At 33.1% G+C, this 15,809-nt stretch overlaps 1 protein-coding gene across 1 annotated transcript in view; it reads right to left on the bottom strand.

The window, feature by feature from the left end:
- Positions 1-285: 285 nt before the first annotated feature.
- Positions 286-15,809, bottom strand: part of PYGO1 (pygopus family PHD finger 1) — a 29,847-nt gene continuing 14,323 nt past the window's right edge. Inside the window, exons 2-3 of the mRNA XM_007479704.3 lie at positions 8,733-8,818; positions 286-7,649 (exon numbers count right to left, since the gene is read on the bottom strand). Coding sequence (XP_007479766.1) covers positions 6,525-7,649; positions 8,733-8,818 — 1,211 coding nt within the window. The 3' untranslated portion in view covers positions 286-6,524. The remainder of the gene's footprint in view (positions 7,650-8,732; positions 8,819-15,809) is intronic.

The raw sequence follows: 15,809 nt of genomic DNA, 5'->3' as shown, positions 1-15,809 counted from the left end.
TCAAATTTTTTGTGATTATGGAGGAACCCTTATGCATTATTTCCTGCCTCAGTCTGATTTAACATAGAAAATACAAATTAAACATAATTTAAAAATCCAAGGTTTATTCCTAAAGTCTGAAATGCATAGTTATACATAAGTTTTGAAGCACTGGTCTCATTAACAAGTCATTCTCATGAATTCAGGAGCTACCGTCCATACTGCTTACTCATTACCAATACATAGAAAAAGATACTTATTTCTCATTCTCCACAAGACAAGGCCTGGTACTTAAATAAAGAGGCATTTTCTCTTTAAAAATTAGCTTTATTTGAAAGAATTTACTGCAAAATAACAATATAGGAAAGCTTACAATACATATTGTTCAAGAAAGCCTGCCATACATAATTTCTACTAATAGTAGATCTGTATTCTGATAAACAAACATTCCTCTTACTATGCACACATGACATCTGGCATAATCTTTGAAATTAAAAGGTCAACAATAACTCATATTATGAACTGTCTGGATGGCAGTAACTGTAACTTTTCTTACTACTTTTCTATTTGCCACTAACCTGAAAGGCCACAGTAATGTGAAACAAACAAATAAAAAATAAGGTGGAAGACAATAAATTATATTCCTTCAGAAGGTCTTATACTTAAGAATGGTTGGTGTGTAGGGGGAGAAGAGAAAGGGAAAAGATAACTTACAAATTAACTATACTTTGTAGGAAACATTTTTAAGTTAATTTGCTCGTAAAGAAAATAGAATTGGCTTGTCATTATCTAATTAAAGAAACTGAGAATATTTGGCTTAAAATTCAGGAGCACTTAAATAAACACTTAACATTCAATCAGTGAGCCAATTTTATTTCCCTGAAGACAGTAATCTACATACTGTCTATATAAAAAAGTCTAAACCATTTTGAGCAAATAATTCATCACACCACTGTCTTTTCTCATCTTAATTTTTCTACAAAGTCACTAGAGTTAGCAATTCATGAATCATTTAATAATAAATACTTCTTTAAACTTGTATAATAGAAACAAAAAAAATGAGAATCACTTTCAAAATATAATATGCTAAAGTGCCAGGCAAAAGCAAAATGCTAAAATTTTTCTTAAATACAAATTCTAAATAAAAAATAGACCCATGAAAAATGTTGTATATTCAAGTCTAAAGTCATGTCCATAATCAAAATAATCAGACCAAAGACTGATAAGAGCCTGTTTTTGTTTTTGTTTTTTGTTTTTAATGTCAAGACCTGAAACCAATTTCTCTTTAACTGATGACTAAAAATATCAGGTCAGTTGTTTAATATCTGATGCATTCCTGCATCATGAAAGTAGTGTCAAAATGAACACAGATTATCAATACAGTAAAACTTCACTAAGTTAGAACTTGAATAAAAAGTTTAAAAATTAGAATATTTTTATAGAAGTACAATTTCTATCCCGTTCACGTTCTTGTTTGAATTAGATTACATTCTCTAGCAGAGGTACCAAATGAGAATGCTGTGTGTTTAGCATATTATTTATATGTAAGCATAAATAATATTTACTTCTTATGTGCTTGAAGTGTGTTCTCTTAAGATTAACATTAATTATTCTTCCAATCTTGTTTTATGGGTTTCTCCAATAAACACCCATCTCCATATAAAACACAGAAGTTAAGTCCAATTCAGTACTTATCTTAATATAAATTCTTATAGTTTTTCATTTTAATGAAGTTTTACATTATCCCAATGCTTTTTTTTTTTTTTTAAGAAAAGTTGGTTATTATTACCTAAAAGGGGAAGGAGGGAAAGGGAATGATGGCAGAAATCTGTATAAGAAAGGCATACAAGTACAAAATCTGGCATGTTTGAAGTAATTCTACTTAATCTTTTTATTTTAAAAAATGTATAGAATTTATTCTAACCTACAAAAGCCTTGTAAAATAATTAGATGACTGACTGTCAAAAATATATTTTAGTCAATTGTTGATCACATAGTATAGCCTAAAGTGTCTATTTAAAATTTAAAATTAAATAGCACCTTAACATTATCAACCAAATTAAATAATCCTACCATATACTATATTTTCCAGATAATCCTTTCCTATTAAATTATACCAGTAAGAGATGACCAAGTTTTCAAGAAGTATTTATTCCATTATGGATACCATGAATTGCTAACATTAGATCTACCCTTCTCTCCCAGATCAAGGACACCAGGCCAGCCACCAATCCTTAACAGTGATGTTTCACATACTTCATAGAGTAGCTTAAAACATACCATCACATGAAATAATTAGTATTACATAGTAATTTTTCTTTGTCATAAGAATAAATGTTGGACAAAGTCTGGAAACTTTTTTTTTTCCAATTTGAATTACAGTAATTTTGCCACAGACCACAGCACTAATGCATGTGTTAATTCAGACATGCTCTAATTTATAATCAGAACAAAACTCAAAAAAATTAGTTGCAAAAATACATGTCACCAATGTGGAACACACTCAGATTTGTATAAAAGTACTGAACTAATATCCCAAAAAGAGGCATATGTAAACAGTACATAAGGAAGGAATAGTTTTAATATGAAACAGTCATTTAAGTCACATACATCATGATAAGAAGCAGGACTTTCTTTTATAAAAGATAACATTTTGACTAGCAGGCAACATCATCTATATAACATGAAAAGTACTAGTAATTGAAGATGAAGTCCTTTAAATATAACTACAGATAGTGCTACTAACAAGAATGAGAAAAGTGTTCATTTCTGTAAAAACTTCAAAATTAAGAGTCCTCAACTTTTAAAGCCCTTCTCATGAATGACCTTTATATCAAAATAGCTTATTCAATATCTTCCCCTCTATCTTTTGAGACAGGATATGCTGTCCCAAAAGTCTCTTCCACAACCAGTAGTAGGGTCCATTTATCTATCACTGGACAAATTTAGTCAAACTGGACAAAAGCATGCCATCCAGATGATTGGATGATGTTGAATGAAGTTCGAGTAAACCAGTATAATATAAAGGCTGTGAGAAAACTTGGAAATGTAAAATAGTCTATGGGCTTAGCAGGGTAGGAAAAAGAAGTCTGAGAAAGCAAGGTTAGGAAAACTGACCCCAGGCTATCTATTCTAAAATACCTCAACCACCACAGCTCACATTGCATTTTTTTTTTCCATTTCGGCTAATGACAATTCTTGAAATCCTACTAATTAGAGATTCATTTGGGTTAACAAGCATTCTGTACTCTAGGATGGTACTCTGTAACAAGCATTCTGTACTCTAGGATATTAGCCACTGACACTTAAAGCAATTTAGTTAAATGAGCCAAAGTCATTGAGTAGCAATTTCTATACCTGATGTGTGGTTTGGGGGTGGGGGTAGAGGTCAGGACAAGGAAGAATTAAGGACTCAGGCTGGGGAAAGAGTTCAACAGACAGGTATATGAACAAGATGTCAGTGTCCTGGAATACTCAGGGGCTCATCAATCAGGCAGTTTTCCTCCTAACATCTAGCTGAAACAACGATACTAAGGGAATGGGAGTTTTAATTAGATAGGAGACTGGTAACAGAGAAATCTGATGTAGGGAAAGGCTGAGATGATGTTTTAGGGGTAGTGGTTTGGGCAGCATTAGGGAATCTGGAGATCAGCAGAGAGAGGAAATAAGTGTGAGAAGAATGCAAAATAATAAAATATAAAGGTGGTAAAAGAGTTATTTACTAAAACATTTACTTAAAAATTCTGCATAAGGCAGACCCAGTACTAGGAAAGTAATAGGAAGGACCCTATCTTTCTCTTCTCATGTCCTCCCTCCTCTATGGACCATGGAACCCAGCCTCAAAGACCTCAAAAAAACTTCAGCCTCACTGTAATACAGCTACCACATGAATTAATTAGGTTTTTGTGGGCTAGCCTGGAAACCTAACTACTATTTATAAACTTTATTTTTATGGTAAATTGTGTTTTAAATTCCAAACCACTAACTTACAAAAATTTTTTCAACATATCCCTCATTTGTAACTTAAGGGATTGCCTGTATTCTTTAAATTAAAAAAAAAATCTAAAATTGTATATATTTTTCCATGCCTTTATACACTAGCAAAAGAAATCCAAAGCCTCTTCAGCTGCCTTCAAAAATAATAACTGCTTATATATTATTTCAATATGAATTATAAAATAGTTAACACAATGAAGGGTAAAATATACATCAGCCCTTTTAATGTGTGCCAGATAGACAAGTTTAAAAGATTATTAGATGAAGACTCTTGATACTTATTTCACCTGGGATTAAAACAATAGGTTGCAATGTTAAAGCACACTTTAAGGAGGTCATTCTACTAGGCAGAGCTGGGAGCCTTAGAAAAATACTGGATTTCTTTATATACTATTTTATCATCTATGCAGAACAATCACTAGCCAAGAAAATGTCCAGTTTTATTTACACAAGTATGCTCATTTTGACACTAACTCTTTAGCATTTAGAAACTCTTTTAAATATCACACAACTTAAAGTTAAAATCAGTGCAGATCTAATTCTAAGTACTCTAACTGATAAACACAATTTATTTTCCTGTATAAACTAAGCTAATTCTTGACTAGTGAAACTGCAATGTTTACAACCAGCATAATAGGAACTCTCCAGTGTTATACCAAGACAAAACCTCATAAAAAGTTCTGATAGAGGAATTGCCACTATGAAAATTGCCGTTAGTAACATAGCCTTTTTGAAAGGCCTCTTGTCATTTTAGCCAGGTGGAACATCAGCAAAACTTCCAAGCACGGATAGAAAAATTTTTTAAGATTTTCTGTTAAAAAATGTTTTCTTATGACAAAAGGAGCCTTTCAAGAATATAAAGGAGACTGCACCAGAGAAACCGTGATGCTGGAGAATATAACCTTTGTGCAAGTTCATTACAAATTCTAAGTTTCAGGGCAGTCCACTACTGTCCTGATGAGATCATATCTGTGTTTTTGATTAATTCAACCCCCTTTTGGTCAAACTGAGCCAATCAATTAGTATTTGGCTATAGCTTGTCTTCCCTACTCCCATCAATTAGAAAACTGTTGAATGAGTAGTAAGTGTAGGAACACTCTAAAAGTATCACTTATCTAAGCACACAAAAACATTTGGCTATTTGTACACAATTCAGATATAGTAAATATATTGTCGGAATCAATTACATGAAGTTTTCATTCAATGTTTGCAAGATAATATTTACTAATGTTGTTGCAAACTTAAATATTTCAATGAAAATCCTCTTGATCACAAGCAGGTAACTTCTATTTGAAAATGGAATATGAGAGAAGAATGTTATGAATCAAATATCTTAAATTTGCTTGGGAGAGGTAAATTTATTTCACTTTCATAGAAATAGTTGGCTGCACATTATAAAAGAGAGTCTAATTCTTCTCAAGTAGAGAGCTAAAAGAAATGTAGGATCAATTTAAGCCAGAATACAACTCAAGTGCTATTGTGTAGAATGTTAAGTGGACTCCTGAGAACAAACACTGAAATGCTCTATTCACAGTATCTATCCAGCTCTGTACATTATACACAAAACCAGAAGAAACTGTGATCTTATTCTATGAACAGAACACAGTAAGCAAAGAACCGTTTTTTAAAATCTTTACACAAAATCAAAAGAAACTGTAATTGACCAAGTTGATTGCTTAAAAGTTTACAGTAATTACAATTTCCAACAAAAATATAATGTAGACAAACTAGGAGTTTCACATTTTGCTGAATGCAAAGTGGCAAGAAGAGAAGAAAGCACAGACTATAGTTTAACCTGATTTATTAAATGCTAATTTTCACAAAATATTATCTATCCAAGTTTGGGGTTCATTTATTTTTAAACTTCCTACAAATATGCAGATGTTCTATTTACCATAGTTTTTAATAATTTTTCAGTACTTACCTCTAATTAATTGACATCAAAGAAAGAAAAACTGACCAGAATTGAGTGACTATTATGTATGTGTCTTCCCACCTACAAAAGACATATGCCCTGAAAAGGAATATTTGCAAATGTAAAGATAGCTAAAATCAGATGTCTAGAAAATTTTGATATTGTTCTCTTTAAAAATTTGTGAAACCTTAGTGTTTTTCATTTAAGTTTTTATTTACAGACACAATATTCTTAAAATAAGATAAATGGACCCTTCCCTAGAAAAGGGGATGCTAACTCAATGTTTTATATGGTGCTTTCAAAATTTAGCACTTTGGTACAGTTTATTCATTCAAAATATATATATTTATATATATTTGGATTCACTAATTTTATATTTTTTTAAAGTTACAATCTATGTGCAACCAATCTAAACTTTAGTAGATTGTTTTGAAGATTAAAGAGGCTTTTATATTTCTGATGAATACAAGAACAAATAAGCAAATACTATACAAAATTTACAACAGTACTGAGGCTAAATATTTGTAAAAACTAAAGGATAAATAATTGGTTTGGCTTGGTTTCTGTAATGTGAAACTTTAAGATCTTATGTAATAACCATAAAAAAAAAACCCTACTCTAAAAAATTTACAGATTACCCATCAGAACCCACTGCAGGTGGTACAAAAGTTTCTCTAGTGCGCATTAGCTGGACATCTTTTTCAGCCATGCAAGTATCACAACCCCATACTGCTGAAGCTTCTGCAGTCAGGAGGCCATAAGCCGTTTCAGTCATCCCTGTACAGATCCGGTGGAACCATTTCTGGCATGAGGCCTCACATAAGATGGCATCCTGATCATCATTCACTTCATTTGTACAAATGCCACAAGGATATACTGGGTCTGAAGATGAATGGCCATGTCGACTTGGGTGGAGGGTGGTTTTGTTGCTCTTTTCAGAATTACACCCATCAGCTGTAACTCTGGGTTGACGGGGCTTATTCTGAGTTCCATTCGCATGGCTGCTATTTGCATTATCAGTGCTGTTGGAACGGTTGCTTTCTTGATTTACGGTATTGTTTCGACTAACATTTTTCAAGTCAATATTACCCTGGTTTACAGTTTCATCCATATTGAGATGAGAGGGGTGGGCAGAGGAATTCTGATTAGTGTTTTTGGTTGTTCCTTGACTAAAGTCTTGTTTTTGTGGGGGTGCTTTTGTTTGACCAAAAGTGTTTGGTGGAGGGATAAATGAATGATTTGATTCTAATTGGGAAGTAAAATTTGGATTATTTCCAGGGACAAAATTGGATGCCAAGTCTGGATTAGATACTTGGCTGGCATTCTGTGGAGGAATCTGATTGAAGTTTTCAGCAGGATTTTGCCTAAAATGTTGATTAGACATGTTAACATTCTGACTTAGTGGACTATTATATGCTGGATTTCCAAAACCTGAATTATCGTGTGGCCCAAAGTTAAAAGCATGAGGTCTATTAAAACCAATTCCTAAAGGATTCTGAGGAAATGGATGTGGCTGGTTCCTAAGTGAGTAAGGACCACAGTAGGGGGATGACATTCTTGGGGGCACATGAGGTGGCATTCTGAATGAGCCGTAACCTCCAAATCCAGGGTAACCGGGGCTAAGATATGGGTTTGATGAAGGTAAAGGCTTGTAGGAAATAGTATTATAGTTGTCATCAAATGGATTAGCCGCTACTAGATGGTCAGCATTTGGATTCGGTGGTGGGGCATATTCAGACAGTGGAGGAAAAGAAGGCCCCTGGAAAGAGAATGAAAAGTAAAATATATACTATGAACAGAAGAGGACCTAAATTATTCTTTTATCATAGAACCAAATGACTTCTTTCTAGTACTTCTTTTGTGCTTGTGTTTCAGAAAATGTAATCTTTTCCCTTTTTTAACTATATTTTTCATTTCATAATCTTTTATTTGCATTTCATATTAATGTTTCTTCTTTTAAAAAATACCCAACAAGACAAAGGCATTAAATTTAAATCAACCTTCATGTAATACAAAGAAGTATAGGTAATTTTCATAAGAGACCAGATAATTTACATTTACTGTTATTATACATCTAGGAGATAATTCATTTAAAATACAAAATAATTCTAATTACAAACATTTATTAATGTCTAAATTACCATAAAATGATAGGGGTATAAATAGATTTGAAATATTTTCTTAGCTACATTTCATAAAGGAATTGCTAAAATAAGGCATTTCAGGGCTATAAACTAGAAAAATAAATTTACCAAATCAGTCATGCTGCAAGTTTCATAATTAATAATGGTTTCAGGAAGAAAAAAAGTATCTCTATGCACAGTGTATTTATCACCAGTCTTCCAGGATAAAAAGAATGCTTCAAATCTATAGAGAATAAAATGACATGAACTACATGTCTCCCACAGCATACTATATAAACACAAGACATCTACTATATTACTTTATACAGATATGATTATTTCCATAATACTAAATTTATAACAATATGCTATTTTTCAAATGCTTCAAATAAAACCTTTCGCACACATGTTTTAAAACATTATTTTGGCAGAACTATAGATTATTAGAAACATGTTTGGCATTTTCATCTTTGAAAACAGGAATATCAGTAATATGTGACATTGGATTTTTCAATTATTTCCAAGGTTTTCTTGTCTTTACTTCTATTTGCCTAAATTTGTATCTGAAGGACACAAAAATAATTCTACAAAAAGTGAAAAATTTAGTCAAGAAAGAATCATGAGAACTGATGGAAAAACCATGTCTAATTTTTCTTTTCAATAACAATAACTTGAAAAAGAGGAAAATTAGAATAAACAATTTTAAAATGTCAATTTACCTGGGTATTTGTTTTTCTCTTTTTCTTATCTGGGCTTCCAAGTTGTACACCCGGTCCTCCTAACCCATCCAGTCCACTGTCACCACCTACAAAGTCAGATACATTTTCTACTTATAAATGAATATAATGATGTCACTCATATAATAGAAAGTCTATTACAATTATCACTTGTTTTTATTCCAGCAAGATGAAATTATCACAGGAAACAGCACTTAACTTTTGTTAACTTTTGAACAATAAAAAAACTCAGTTGCTTTACATTAGAATGTTCTCAAATTTGGTGACATTAACATGAAAAATACTAACTAGTTCTCTATACTATCAAATTTTTGTTTTTTTAAAAGAGCCTTTCTCTGGTTCTACCTTCCATAAAATTAGTACCAGAATGAATTTGAATATTAACCAAAAGTTCTAGTTTCATTTGGTCTGAGGGCTCCATATAGACTCTACTCCTAAGACATATCCAAACCATAATCACAAAAAGTGAAACTTCTAGTTCAAAGTAAACCCTGTTTCTGTTGACATCTTCACCTCACTTTTTGGACCTCATCATCATATATTAGCTATTCTCTTCCTCTTCCTATAAAATTATAGGATTGGGGAGAAGGTTGGATTAGATTACCTCAAGTGACTTCCCATTTTAAATTTGTGAGCTTATGAAAATATTTTTTTCTACAAAAAAAATTCTTCTTGTCAAGGGTAAGGAACAAAAGGGACCAAGAACAATATGGTCCCTATCTAGCATCCTAACTTAATTGATTATAATTATAATATATTTAATTATCATAATTAAGCATATATTAAAACTCTTGACATTTAAGGATCCCTTCAGCAAACTTGTAAGCTGTGAATGAGCTGTTTTAAATACATTTGGGGAACAAAGTTACATGAATTACATTTACATTCAACAGTCTACCATCTTCTATAATGCAAATCTCTACTCTAAGTTCTCAATTTAGCAAACATGTTGCAATTATTGTATAATCTTCCCTGTCAACAATGGAAAGGTCAATTGAATACCCTGGGATTTCTCTACACAATGAAATCAGTGATGGATGGCTGAGAGGACTTCTGGTCAGTATAGCTTGGACATGGAAGAACTCTACAGGCATTTCTTTCACTTTTTTTAAAAAAAAATTTTATTTGGTCATTTCCAAACATTACTCATTGGAGATAAAGATAATTTTCTTTTCCTCCCCCCTCCTCCCACCACCTCTCCCATAGCCGATGAGCGATTCCACTGGGTATCACATGTGTTCTTGATTTGAACCCATTTCCATGTTGTTGGTATTTGTATTTGGGTGTTCATTTAGAGTCTCTCCTCAGTCATATCCCCTCAACCCCTGTGGTCAAGCAGTTGCTTTTCCTCGGTGTTTTTACTCCCAAGTTTGTCCTCTGCTTGTGGATAGTGTTTTTTTCACCTAGATCCCTGCAGATTGTTCAGGGACATTGCATTGCCACTAATGGTGAAACATTCGATTGTATCACAGTGTATCAGTCTCTGTATACAATGTTTTCCTGGTTCTGCCCCTTTCCCTCTGCATCACTTCCTGGAGGTTGTTCCAGTCTCCATGGAATTCCTCCACTTTATTATTCCTTTTAGCACAATAGTATTCCATCACCAACATGTACCACAATTTGTTCAGCCATTCTCCAATAGAAGGGCATCCCCTCATTTTCCAATTTTTGGCCACAACAAAGAGCGCAGCTATGAATATTCTTGTACAAGTCTTTTTCCTTATTATCTCTTTGGGGTACAAACCCAGCAGTGCTATGGCTGGATCAAAGGGCAGACAGTCTTTTATCGCCCTTTGGGCAAAGTTCCAAATTGCCCTCCAGAATGGTTGGATCAATTCACAACTCTACCAGCAATGAATTAATGTCCCTACTTTGCCACATTCTCTCTAGCATTCATTACTTTCCTTTGCTGTCATGTTAGGCCAATCTGCTAGGTGTGAGGTTGTATTTTGATTTGCATCTCTCTGATTATAAGAGATTTAGAACACTTTTTCATGTGCTTATTAAAAAATACAAAGGAAGGGGGCCTTGCAGTCCCAGATCTCAAACTATATTATAAAGCAGCTGTCATCAAAACAATTTGGTACTGGCTAGGAGACAGAAAGGAGGATCAGTGGAATAGACTTGGGGTAAGCGACCTCAGCAAGACAGTCTTTGACAAACCCAAAGACCCCAGCTTTTGGGACAAAAATCCAGTATTTGATAAAAACTGCTGGGAAAATTGGAAGACAGTGTGGGAGAGATTAGGTTTGGATCCACACCTCACACCCTACACCAAGATAAATTCAGAATGGTTGAATGACTTGAACATAAAGAAGGAAACTATAAGCAAATTGGGTGAACACAGAATATTATACATGTCAGACCTTTGGGAAGGGAAAGATTTTAAAACCAAGCAAGACTTAGAAAGAGTCACAAAATGTAAAATAAATCATTTTGACTACATCAAATTAAAAAGGTTTTGTACAAACAAAACCAATGTAACTAAAATCAGAAGGGAAGCAACAAATTGGGAAACAATCTTCATAAAAACCTCTGACAAAGGTTTAATTACTCAAATTTACAAAGAGCTAAATCAATTGTACAAAAAATCAAGCTATTCTCCAATTGACAAATGGGCAAGGGACATGAATAGGCAGTTTTCAGATAAAGAAATCAAAACTATTAATAAGCACATGAAAAAGTATTCTAAATCGCTTATAATTTCTTTCACTTTCTGTCAAGAATTTGGTTACTAACCATCTAACCATAAACTAAAGTGGGATCAGTTGTAGAAAGGACCTGTCTACTGAGCCAAGAAATGTTAACAGAAGACTAAGAAAGAGGCTGGGAATAGTTTTCAAATCTGTCAAAGAGAAACTATAGCTGTTTCTGCATTATCATTTGTTGTTGAGCAGAGTAGTTAACCAATGAGAGGATGAAGTATTCTACTGCAGCCTGTTGCTAACAACCAACTGAGAGGTTATATACTGCTTTCTTATTATTACTTGCTGCTGAGAGAATAGAGAAAAATATGATTTATTCTTTATTATATTTTTTCTGCTGATTAGAAGATACAATCAGGATGGTGGCAGATACTTCTCTGTATCACCACCTGTTGTTGCTGAGAGGTAGAGAAGAAGAATCCTGCAGAGGAGCAGATTTTAAGCTGATTTGCCAATTTAATAATAAAGATCAATACCTTTTCCTAAAAGAGCAAAACATAACTTCAGCTGAAAAGGCATTAACTAAGCCTAAAACTGAGAATAGTTTGGAAGTAGAGAACTTGCCCAGTGGGTCACTAGTCTAGCGATAATGTCCTGCTCAGTAACTGATCAGCTTAGCTTAGCTGTGGAAAAATCTTCAATACAAAAGTCAAATTCATCAAAAAATTTTTACAGACTGATCTTCAGACAAAGAGAGGAAAATGAAGTTTGTAGTTCAGACCTGCAGGTTGTTCAGGCCCCATTTGTTCCCTATATTGGTCCTTTACTACTCTGGAGCTCTAGTGTGACCATTCGTCCCAGGGACACTGTGTACATCGGTGTGAGAGTATAATTATGGGTAATATGTTGTTATAAATATTATGTGTTTGCTTTAGATTTTCAGTAAATGTTTTGGTGAAGATTAATTATTTGTGGCTGATTTACTGATGGGAAATCCACTGATGGGGTCTTACTAGCTACCATGTTCTGGAAATAGTCACCCATGAGAAAGAGTTAAGAGCAATATCACAGCTCTTCCCCAAACTAAGGAAAGAAGGAACCTACATTTCACATTGAAGAAGTGAAATCTAGCCCCAAACCAATAGTCTTTTCAAAACAAAACCTCAAGATTAAGGATTTCCTGAACATGTCTTCACTTTTTGGTACAGCAATGAATTCCAAGATGTTAAAGCACTTTTACATTTATTATATATTAAGTCATTTAATCATAATAAGGATATTTTTAAACCATTCCCTCATTTTGACAGTTTTAGAAATAATAGTTATATTTTTTCAAATATTTTATACTTTAGAATTTTTACTAATTCAATGCAGCCCAACAAACATTTATTAGATATCTGCTTCAAGCCATTGAGCTAGATGCCAGGGAAAAGAAGAAAGAAACAAAATAGTCCCTACCTTGGAGAAAATTATATTCTTTTGGGGACCAGAGTCAGACTAGCCTCTTCAATTATTTCAATTTTGTGATGTTTTACTGTATTATGTACTATGCATTAACATTCATCATGTCAAGTTCAGTTTGGTGAAACAACATTTATTCAATATATACTTTGTTGCCTTGAAAGACCTGTCATTTTATCAGTGTGGATACTTCTTCTAGCAATGTAAATCATAACCCCACCCTATCTTTTTACTCTTTATTCTTGCCTATATTTTCCTATAAATCTCTATAGAATTTTTTTTTTCATTGTGTCATAACCCTCCCCTGTATAGCATCACTAGAGGCATAATAGCACAGTAAATTAAGGCCCAACCTTAAAGTCAGAACAGTTCAGCTACAAGACCTGTTTTATACAATATCTTGGGCAACAAAGGAATACAAATAAAGAGATAAGTAGTCTATCTGTAGTACTGAAAGGAGCTTCCATGCCTGGGGTATCCCACATGGATAAAATCAGAGGTCAAGATAAAAGAAAACAAACACCATTGTGTTAAAGAAACAGGTTTTTGTGGTAGCAAACAAGTTTGGGATCATTCAAACCACAGTTCACTTTCCCAGAATTTTTCTTATGTTTCCCTAATTCTTTTTCTGTTTTAATTTTGAGTTGATCCATAAATTAATCTGTAATAATTGCTCAAGAAGCTCATGTTGAGGCATAAATTAGATGAGCTGCCCACCTAGTTTCATGTCAAAATCTCATTATTATGATTTTTTAAATCTACTTTGTTTTTTCAGTATATATGGAACTATCTCTTTCACAATTTTCAATGAAGAAGTTATTGTAATAAATACAATGTCACTTGGGAAGGAGCATTTTAAAAACTTTGACACTAATATGAAATATTTCTTTTTACAAGATCATTGGCTCAAATATGTATGCATGTATGCATGTTTGTATGATAGCTGGCCAGTGAGTCCATCAAATTATCCCTATTCCACTTAAGGTAACTGGCAAGACGATCTGTTCTACCTTTGAAGTGAGAACAAATCTCAATTGACTCAATTAGAGATGTAAACTATATGCTAACACAGCTTGAACATGCCCGATTCAATTCAAGCATTTCAACTAGGAGCAATAAGTATGTTAAGATTGGTTAAAGATCTTCCTTTGGGGCTTGTATAAAACCAGAAAACTAGTTTGGAAATGAGGAGTCTTGAGCCTAGTAGCTTAATGCTATAGTAACCTCCAATCAGATTCCTGAGATGGAATCATTTGGTGGAGGAAGAGGGCATTTTGATCTTCATTCCAGTTTCCTCTACCAAACACCTTGAAGAGAACCTAGGTACTGCTAAGTCAGAAGATTTAGATTTTCTCATCAGTAGCCAGGACAGTAGTGGCTGGCAGCACTGTCTGTGTAAAGAGGCCAAGGCAAAGTAGGTTGACTGGATGAAATAAGTAAAGGCAGATTCAGAGCTGTAAAAGGAGCCCAAAAGAAATGTTATAGCATACCTAATGTAAGAAAAGAATTGCCAACAAACAGAAACTATAAGTTTTGTCACGTGTATCAAGTCATATTTCTATTCTTGGTCCCACATTCCCTTGATCTCTGGTGTTTTAGAAGGAAAGTGTGCCATAAACTGTTAGGAGGGATGTTTTATACCAACTATTCTTAGTATACCACCAATATAAGTAATAAAATACTCTTTTTCTAAAAAGAGGATTCAATCTGGCTAATTGACAATAACAAAAACATGGGAGAATAGAGAGGTTATTGGGAGAAAGAGGAGATAGAAAGCAAACCAATGAAGGCTTAAAAATTAAGAAGGACTCTAAAAGAACTTTTGTTTATATGGCTTTTATCTACTGATATTTACATAATAGAAAGGAAAACAAAATTTTAAATGATTAATTAATTTAAAATAATAAACTTATTATATCCTAACATAAATAATATATTTGTGTGAAAATAACTATATTTTCCAAAAATACAGAGTGAAAAGAGTAGCATTATTTTACATATTTTGGCAAATCTCTTTAATGTCTATCTTTTGTATTCAATCTATTGTAATATATTATTTTGTTTGAAGAAGGAAATAACATATACACAGATTAGTAGTTGGGAAAAAGAAGAGTAGTATATTTTAATAGAGAAATAACAGTTTAGTATTATTGTGAAATTGTTTTGACCTTATTGACCCTCAGGGGTCCCATGATCATACTTTAAGAACCACTGAACTATAGCATTAGAAAACCATGACCAATTCCTTAAAAATATACTTAGAATCCTGAAGGAAATTATAGCAGCTATGGGAACTCTGTTTACTCTTGTTAGTGAGGATTGTAAGAATCATTCTAGAGTATATATACTGCCACTTTCTCCCACATACTCAGGTTATATATACATATTGATATAAAGTTAACAGTTTACTTGATATTGATAATTCAATAGCAGGTCAATGAAAAAAATTCTCCATCATTTATGCATGCCAGGTAACTTTATATAATTTATACAAACTTATGAGGAAATTCTCATCCGAGTACATGGTATTTAAAGTTGTAGTTTCTCTCAAGTCATAGGCTTTCTTAAAATCAGTAAACATAGTGGGGGTCTTATATTTTATACATCTCTCAAGAGTGTGATTCTAAAAATGTGGTCCACTTTAGAAAAAGGCCTACAAAACTCTACTGGTGCCCTTCTCAGGTTTTCATCAAGGGTGCTTTCCATATAATCTCCTCTCCTAAAGATTTTTTTTAGAGCTAAGAAACCAAGCACATATGTTAGATGTTTCTAATGCTTTCTGATGCCTTTTGGGAAGTGGGGAGAACTATCATTGATAATTTTTTTCTATCCTTTTGAGTTCTTCCTTTATTTGTAATATATTGGGAATTGATCCTCAAATTTTTTCAAAATTATGAAATCTTTAATATTAGCATGCATCAGGTTCAGCTATTATTCCATAATTTAACATCTT

Source organism: Monodelphis domestica, chromosome 1, assembly GCF_027887165.1.
Source record: "Monodelphis domestica isolate mMonDom1 chromosome 1, mMonDom1.pri, whole genome shotgun sequence".
NCBI lineage: Eukaryota > Metazoa > Chordata > Mammalia > Didelphimorphia > Didelphidae > Monodelphis > Monodelphis domestica.
This window is presented reverse-complemented; position numbering and strand designations above follow the sequence as displayed.